Source organism: Pristiophorus japonicus, chromosome 14 (assembly GCF_044704955.1).
Source record: "Pristiophorus japonicus isolate sPriJap1 chromosome 14, sPriJap1.hap1, whole genome shotgun sequence".
Classification (NCBI taxonomy): Eukaryota; Metazoa; Chordata; class Chondrichthyes; family Pristiophoridae; genus Pristiophorus; species Pristiophorus japonicus.
In genome coordinates, this window is record NC_091990.1 from 106,432,089 (window position 1) to 106,441,546 (window position 9,458).

The 9,458-nt window shown below is 47.9% G+C and overlaps 1 protein-coding gene across 1 annotated transcript in view; it reads left to right on the plus strand.

Moving 5' to 3' along the window:
* Positions 1–3,735, plus strand: part of ctr9 (CTR9 homolog, Paf1/RNA polymerase II complex component) — a 67,593-nt gene extending 63,858 nt beyond the window's left edge. Inside the window, 3 exon segments of the mRNA XM_070899452.1 lie at positions 390–483; positions 665–774; positions 2,880–3,735. Coding sequence (XP_070755553.1) covers positions 390–483; positions 665–774; positions 2,880–3,333 — 658 coding nt within the window. The 3' untranslated portion in view covers positions 3,334–3,735.
* The last annotated feature ends 5,723 nt before the right edge of the window (positions 3,736–9,458 follow it).

Sequence of the window (9,458 nt, forward strand, 5' to 3'; positions counted from 1 at the left end):
CCCTCCCTCCCTTCTCTCCCTCCCCTCTCCCTCTCTCTCCTCCCTCTCTCTCTCCTCCCTCTCTCTCTGTCTCTCCTCCCTCTCTCTCTCTCTCCTCCCTCTCTCTCTCTCTCTCCTCCCTCTCTCTCTCTCTCTCCTCCCTCTCTCTCTCTCTCTCTCCTCCCTCTCTCTCTCTCTCCTCCCTCTCCCTTTCCTCTCCCTCTCCTCCCTATCTTATCCTCCCTCTCTCTCCAACCTCCCTCGTCTCTCTCTCCCACTCTCCCTCTCCTCCCTATCTCTCCTCTTACCCCCTCCCCCCACTCTCCTCCCTCTCCCTTTCCTCCCAATATCTCTCTCCTCCCTCTCTCTCCCTCCCTCCCTCTTTCTCTCTCCTCCCTCCCTCTCGACAGACCCCAGAGAGGTGCTGAGGATGGCAGTGATGATGAGGAAACTGGCTCAAGACCCAAGAAACCGCGCAAACCGAAAGCAGTAGGGCGCAAGAAGGTTAGTGTCAATCACGTGGAAATTGTTGGGTTTGATAAATGACGGCAGTTTCTAACCTGTGATCCATACTGTTAAATTATCGGATCATTTCTTCCTTTTCAGTTGAACATAACGCTGTATGTTTTAAAGATGTTATTTCGAATGTGCTGTGTGTTGGATTAACCATCCGTTTCTTCCGTAGCTCAAACCCGAGCGACTCCCGCCTTCCATGAAGGGTAAAATCAAGTCGAAAGCAATCATTTCATCCAGCGACGATTCCTCCGACGAGGGGGCGTTGAAGATAGCAGAAGGGTAAGTAACCTCCCCAACGCTGATAACCAACAGCTCAGGTCAGATACGAGTCATGTGCGTGTCAGCGCAGTTCTTAATGTCAGAACAAATCGAATGCAGTCAACAGGAAAAGGGAGGAGAGAAATGTTTCACATTAAGGAGGCTGTTTGTATTGAGGGGTTCAATGTAATCCCTCAACTTTGCGCGATGCTGCCAGGTCCATCCTCAGTGCCTCAAAGCGTTTGCCCGGAGAATAGGTGAGCCACACGAGTCAGGAAGGCCCCTGGTTCAATTCCTGCTCCTTGCTGCTGTTGGCCTCGATGTCCCTGAGTTAGGAAGGCGAATGGTTGAAGGTTCCTATTCCCAACCACTAACCCCCTGCTGGAGAGAACCGGCGAGAATATGAAACTCGCCACCATGTGGAGTGGTTTGAGGCGACTTGCTTAGGGGAAACTGGATAAGTACATGAGGGAGAAAGGAATAGACGGATATGCTGATGGGGTGAGATATAGACAGGCGGGAGGAGGCTCATGTGGAGCATAAACGCCAGCATAGACCAGTTGGGCCGAATTGTCTGTTTCTGTGCTGTACGTTCTATGTAGTGTGATGCCCACACAGCCTGCTGCCACTTATGATCAATGGCAACTCGGGCGAGATGCTGAAAGGGCCCTTGGGGGCCGTACACCAACCAGGAGTGGAGAAAATAATCAAGGAAAGGAAGAAAAACGATTGTTGGGAGATCAGGATTGATTTAACAATTTAGATCTGATTTCACAGATTTATTTTTAACTTTTGTTTTTGCTGAGTTTTGTTTTCGAGGCACAGTGTAATAGTTTCCAAAACACAGTGGTAGCACCTCTGTCCGTCCCTCAAGCCCAATCCCCAGTAAGTCTTTTACCCAAATTTCCTCATAATCTTAAATATTAGACAGAAAGATGTCTGTGCACTTGGTGCCGTCACTGCAGTTGTCCAGTTTGCAGGGCTGTGAGGTGGGCGGGGGGGGCGGGGGGGGAAGCGAGAGAGCAGGGGAATGGAACTAACTGGATCGCTCTTTCAAAGAGCCGGCACAGGCTTGATGGGCCGAATGCCTCCTTCTGTGCTGTATCATTCCTTGATTCTAGCTGGGCTACAGCTCCCCCATCCCTCCCGCTCCTCAAAACCCACCGATTGGAGGTGCTCCAAGCAAAGTGCACAGTCAGCTGTTTCGGACCCCCGCACCATGCCCAGGGACTGGGCAGGAGACTCTGGAATCCTCCCCAGGAAAATGGGGCAGAAAGGGCTGGCAGCAGGCATTCCCCAGGGAGACTTGTATTCTGCCCTTTTGAACCCCAATGTTGGCCCTGAAATTGCAATCGGAGGCTTCGGGCGGATGCCTCCGACCGCCAAAATATTCACAAATGTGGTCCCGGAGAAACGAACACTTGCGCTATGAGGCCTAGATGTGCAGCCCAGCATAGGGGCCCGCGTATTCCAGGAGCGTTTGTACAGCCTGGGATCGCTTGTCGGACTAACCAATTAAAATGGCGTTTCGCCATTCACAGTAAGAGTGAGTTCTGTTTGTACGGAGATCATTTCTGTGAATGGGATACCCCAAAAACACAAACATTAAATAAGAAAAATACTTGACATATATAAAATTAATTGAAATTGAATTTAATTAAATATTTTAGACAAACAAATTTGTTTTAATAGGGGTAAAAATAAATTTACCTTAATGGACGGGGTTTTTAAATATCAAAATTAATGATAAAATAATTTTCTATCTTTTAAAACTCTTACGCTGGTAAAAGTAGGTCTTATGCTTGCTTTTACCAGGTGTAAGAGTTTGAAAGACATTCACTGGGCAGAAGTTGGGCAAATAGCCCAAATCTCTGCCCACAAAGGCCCTTCTCCTGGGGATGCGGGCAATCTTGTCAAAAGACATTTTGACAGATGGCAAGTTCCCGGTTTAGGCGCATGCGCAGTGCACGCCTAAACCCAGTAACTTACGGGGTGTCTCAGGGCGCGTGCGCATATCGTACGCACCCGGAGAGGCTGTGACTTCAGGCCCATTGAGCTGTAGGGGTCTGAGACGCAGGGGGGCCTCTTTAGGAGCCGCAGTCTAACCAGCGATTCGTTTTTTCCAGAAATGCACGGGACAGCGGTTCGGACGAGGATGGATCGGCCGACAAGCGCAGGAAGCGAGTGGTGTCAGAGAGCGAGTCGGAAGACGGGCGGAAGCAGGACGGGTCGGGGAGCGAGGCCGGGAGCGCGGCAGGAAGCAGCCCGAGGTCGGGGAGCAGCCGGCGGTCGAGGGGTTCGGCTGCCGGCTCCGACAGCGAGGGATCGGCCGGCGGGCGGCCACAGTCGGACCGCTCGGGCCGGAGCAGGTCGGCCAGCTCCTCATCCTCCTCCTCGGCGTCGGAGGCGGAGAACGGGTCCCGCCCCGCCTCGCGGGCCACCAACGATTCGGAGCGCCGGGACTCCGACGAGGGAGGGTCCGGGCGGGCCTCGCCCGCGGAATCGGAGCCAGAGTCGGACCGCGGGAACGCCCGCCACGGCTCCGCCTCTCCCGCGCCGTCGGATGGTGACAGCGATTGAATCGTGCTGGCTCCGTCAGTCCCGGGATCCTGGCTCGGTCTGCTCGATCCAAGGACCGGCTGGATGATGAAGTTCAGAAAAGAAGAAGACATTTATTTTATCGGAAACTGTGAAACCTGGCTTTTCATACAGAGGTCTGTGATATCTACTCGTGAAACTATTTTTGTCACTGCATTTCGTACCAGCGATCGCCCAGGCAGTCAGGTGCTGTTAAACCCTCCAAGAGAGTCAATCCAACTGGGGCAGGCTAGATCCTGGTTTATGTCGACGTAAAAGAGCAAATATTTTGGGAAACAGGGACTATAGATATTGATAAATGTGACCTATGATTTTTTTTTTGAAACCCTTGTAAACCAAGAGATGCTTACAACGTTTGTTAAATAAATGTTTCATTTAAAATGAGAGCTTGCTCTTGAATAAATGGGTTGTTTGCTTTAAAAATAAACTAGTTGGTGTGTGTGTGTGGATTGAGTCACACACGATAGGTTCATAAGGACATAAGAATTAGGAGCAGGAATAGACCATTGGGCCCCTCAAGCCTGTTCCACCATTCAATATGATCATGGCTGATCTTCAACCTCAACTCCACTTTCCCGCCCGCTCCCCTGCACTATCCCCATATCCCTTGATTCCCTTAATATCCAAAAATCTATCGATCTCAGCCTTGAATATACTCAAAGCCTGAGCATCACAGCCCTCTGGGGTAGAGAATTCCAAAGATTCCCCACCCTCTGAGTGAAGAGGTTTCTCCTCATCTCAGTCCTAAATGGTCGTCTCCTTATCCTGAGACTGTGACCCCTGGTTCTAGACTCCCCAGCCAGGGGAAACATCCTCCCTGCATCTCGATCAGATTAGATCTCAGATCGCTGCTGAATTAACCAGCCTGAGTGAGCAGTCGCTACAGGAGATAAATCGTTAACCGGCTGGATGGAAGGTGTGTGATTAGGCAGGTTTGGGTGAGGGGCTTGGCCAATGTGACTCCTGTAGTCGAGCAGCCCGCTGACTCGCGTCGAGCAAAAGAAGGAAGAATGATAAACTAAAAGGCAGAATTGCAGGTTGGGGGAGGTCATTCGGCCCCTCGACCCTGCTCCACCGTTCAATGAGATCATGGCTGATTTGTATCTTAACTCCATTTACCCGCCTTGATTCTGTAACCCTTAATACCCGTACCCAACAAACATCTTTCGATCTCAAGTTCAGATATTTTCAATTGACCCCCAGCTTCAACATCTTTTATAGGGAGAGTTTTCTAGATTTCCACTACCCTCCGTGTGAAGAAATGCTTCCAGACTTGCTGACTGAACGGCCTAGATTTAATCCTTGTTCTGGACGACTCCACCAGAGGAAATAGTTTCTCTCTATCCACCCCATGAATTTTATTACAATAACACACAGGTGACCAAATTGACACATTAGAATGGCTGAATGACTCTCAACTTCTAGTATCTTCTTTCCTGTGGAGCCATCCTCTACTTTGATCTAAACTTCAATTTGCAATCCACGCCCATCAGAAAAGCTGCTTGAACTTTTAACCCAGTCATCACAGGTAAAGCGAGGTATTCCAGACTTTCGCTCCCCACATTCCCCCAATTCTCTGTCTCTCTGCCAGGCCTTCCCTTGTGTAATGCTACAATGTACTGTAATATCAAGTAATCATGGACTTAAAAGATTTCTCCAATTTTCCTTACCATGATCCATCTTACGGATATTCTTGCTCAGTATCATTTCCCACTAGCTTTCCGTCATCCCAATCTCATTTTGATCTCCGCCCTGAATTTTAGAAGTCCAAATCCTATATTCACTAAGGTGCCACATAAGAGGTTACTGCACAAGATAAAAGCTCACGGGGTTGGGGGTAATATATTGGCATGGATAGAGGATTGACTAACTAACAGAAGAGAGTCGGGATAAATGGGTCATTTTCCAGTTGGCAAACTGACTAGTGGGGTGCCGCGTGGATCGGTACTGGGGCCTCAACTATTTACAATCTATATTAATCACTTGGATGAAGGGACCGAGTATAATGTAGCCAAGTTTGCTGATGATACAAAGATGGGTGGGAAAGCAAATTGTGAGGTGGACACAAATAATCTGCAAAGGGATATAGACAGGCTAAGTGAGTGGGCAAATATTTGGCAGATGGAGTATAATGTGGGAAAATGTGAAGTTATCCACTTTGGCAGAAATAATAGAAAAGCAGATTATAATTTAAGTGGAGAAAAATTGCAAAGTGCTGCAGTACAGAAGGACCTGGGGGTCCATGTGCATAAAACACAAAAAGTTAGCAAGTAAACAGGAAGGCAAATGGAATGTTGGCCTTTATTGCAAGAGGGATAGAGTGTAAAAGCAGGGAAGTCCTGCTACAACTGTATAGGGTATTGGTGAGGCCACACCTAGAGTACTGCGTACAGTTTTGGTTTCTGTATTTAAGGAAGGATATACTTGCATTGGAGGCTGTTCAGAGAAGGGTCATTAGGTTGATTCCGGAGATGAGGAGGTTGACTTATGAAGATAGGTTGAGCAGGTTGGGCCTATACACATTGAAGTTTAGAAGAATGAGAGGTGATCTAATTGAAACATATAAGATAATGAGGTGGCTCGACAAGGTGGATGAAGAGAGGATATTTCCACTCATAGGGGAAAGTAAAACTAGGGGGCATAGTCTTAGAATAAGGGGCCGCCCATTTAAAACAGAGATGAGGAGGAATTTTTTCTCTCAGAGGGTTGTAAACCTGTGGAATTTGCTGCCCCAGAGAGCTGTGGAGGCTGGGTCATTGAATATATTTAAGGTGGAGATAGACAGATTTTTGAGCGATAAGGGAATAAAGGGTTATGGGGAGTGGGCAGGGAAGTGAAGCTGAGTCTATGATCAGATCAGCCATGATCTTATTGAATGGTGGAGCAGGCTCGAGGGGCCAGGTGGCCTACTGCTCCTATTTCTTATGTTTATATCCCACCTTATTTTTAATTTCAGTCCCTCTGATAGGTACCTGCACGTTTAACCAGTATTGTTTCATTAAAAGTCAGTTTTGCTATAGAGTATTTATATCAGTGCCTTGAACAAAATTTGTATCACTCTCCTGAGCCACATTAACTATTTCCTGTCTCATCAAATACCTGAGCATGTCTGAGACCCGTTCTTCAGTGCATCACCATGCATTTCCGCATGCTAGTTGCCTCATGCGCAAAATGTCACATTTGCACACATACACAGTATTCCAATGTCGTACCACACTTAACATCAGATACAAGCCATTCCTGGGCTTTTCAGTAATCAGAAGATCAGAGGTCTCCTTCCCATCTCTCCCTGCATGGTCCCAATGTTTAGGGTAGTGGCCAGGCTATCAAATATATTTCCATCATTGCTCAGACAAAAACTCAAACATCTCCAAGAGAAACCTTTCAATTAATGACTCTCACCTACACTTTACTGACTCTCCATATAATTTACATTCATCATCATAGGCAGTCCCTCGGAATCGAGGAAGACTTGCTTCCACTCTTAAAATGAGTCCTTAGGTGGCTGAACAGTCCAATACGAGAACCACAGTCCCTGTCACAGGTGGGACAGATAGTCGTTGAGGGAAGGGGTGGGTGGGACTGGTTTGCCGCAAGCTCTTTCCACTGCCTGCGCTTGATTTCTGCATGCTCTTGACGATGAGACTCAATTTACATTGATACCAAATTAAAAACCCTTTCATGAATCGTGCCCATGTGTTTTATGTTACTCAAGGATTCATTCACAAATCTTCCTAACCCGTTTGAGTTTCTGAAATTCACCCTTAATCACCTATGAAAATCATTTTAGAAAAAATCCCATTTATTACCTTTCCACCTCAGTCAGGAGCCCTGGAGAAACTTCTAGCCAATACAATGTGATCGTTATCATATAACCTCTTAATGGACCTTCTATTCCTTAAATATTGTCAATCCAGAGAACAATTCAGTCTGCAAGATGAGGGATGTTAGTTAACTTTAACACAACAGTCTCCCCCCAAAAACTTATTTGTTAACACAGTTTAAACAGAACCATGTAGACTGGACCTTTTCAAAAAATAACATTGAAACTATCCCCTTAAATTTCTGATAAATTTCCCTTCCCAAGTGCTTGAGCAGCAACTCATCAATTTATCTAATCAATTTTAATTTCACAAAAGAATTATGTCCAGGCTTTGTGATTTAACAAAAGTGTTTGCAATGCGTTTATCGTCCCTCTCGAGCAATCTGTCTTGGAAGATAATACATGACTCCAAATCATTAACTCCAAGCATTAAAAAAGCAAAGTTTTAAGTCCAATTTCGTCACCATGCTGCGACATTTGAGATCCATCACTGTCTGCAGATAAGAAGTTAAACAGAATACGTCATCTCCGACCGCACCTAAAGCGGGGTATTCCGGACTTTCGGTCCCCAATTATCACAATTCTGTTTGTGGGAGCTTACTGTGCACAAATTGGCTGCCACCTTTCCCACATTACAACAGTGACTACACTCTAAAAGTACTTAATTGGCTGTAGAGTGCGTTGGGACGTCCTGAAAGGTGCTACAGAGATGCAAGTACTTTCCTTTTTCTCCATGTTCTTTAGAAAGGAAGACAGATTGGATTTATATAGCGCCTTTCAGGACCAACGGGATGTCTCAAAGCGCTTTACAGCCAATGAAATACTTTCGAAGTGTAATCACTGTTGCAATGTGGGAAACGCGGCAGCCTATTTGCACACAGCAAGTTCCCACAAACAGCGATGTGATAATGACCCAATAATCCGTCTTAGTGATGTTGGTTGAGGGATAAATATTGGCCCAGGATATCGGGGAGAACTCCCCTGCTCTTCTTCAAAATAGTGCCATGGGATCTTTGGTGTCCACTTGAGAGAGCAGATGGGGTCTCGGTTTAATGTCTCTTCCCAAAAACTTTAATGCCCTTGTAAGGATCTATCTCCCTTTTAATCATCTCATTTGATTCTCCACTGTGTCTCCTTCGGCAATGTGTTCCACCTTCTCTCAGCCTTTGGTGTGAAGGCATTTGCCTGGATTCCCTTTTAACCAGTTTAGTTCCAATCCATAGATTCTGCCCCCGTGTTGTGGATTCCCCTGCTGGAGGGAGGAATCATCCCTCTATCGACTCGGTCACTGCCTTTCATTCCTCTCAACACCTTGACCAGCTCACCGTTAACTGTCTCACCTCCAGTGAGTTTACATAGACATAGAAAATAGGAGCAGCAGTCGGCCATTTGGCCCTTCGTGTCTTCACCGCCATTCAATGCATTGCTGATCCTCTATCTCAACACCATGTTCCTGCTTTTTTCCCCATACCCCTTGATGGCTTTTGTGTCTAGAAATCTATCTATCTCCCTCTTAAATATATTCAGAGACTTGGCCTCCATAGCCTTCTGTGGTAGAGAATTCCACAGGTTCACCACCGTCTGAGTGAAAAAATTTCTCCTCATCTCGGTCCTAAATTTCCTAACCGGTATCCTGAGACTGACCCCTTGTTCTAGACTTCCCAGCCAGGGGAAACATCCTCCCCGCATCCAGTTCATTTCACTCAGCCTGCATCTCATTCCAACCCTCTGTCCCCTAATTCATCGAGTAATGATCTGTCACGATGGAACCTTAGCCCGAGGCATCCAGTTGCTAACGAGCAGTTTAAGTTTCTAAGCACATCTCAAGTGACACATGAATCATGCAGCAGGGTTGCCGGAGGACTGTGTGGGTTGGGTTAATCTCTCCAGGTCACTGCTGCCTCAAGCACCTTCATTGATCAGGCAATGTCCCTGCGGGGATCGCCCAGCGCCAGCCTGGCTCTGTGGAGCTCGGCGAGAAAGCCTGTGCCCGAGTGCGGCTCCGTGCACAAGATCATCTCGGTGAACGGCAACGGCCTGCCCCCCGCTGCCCCTCGGCCAGGGCTGGAGCCGGGCGGTGCGGGGCACTTGCTCAGCGCCTCGCTGTGCTGGCGCTCCGGCGCTGGGCAAGGTCGGGGGCTGCGTGGCGTGGTGCGGCCGGCCAGCGCCCTGTGCCCCGGGGGAGTCCTCTCCCGGCTCCGCCAACTGCAGGGAGAGCTCGTCCGCAAACGGAAGGTGAGTCCTCACTGGCTGCTGGCCAGCGGAGGGTCCACGCTCAGCTGCA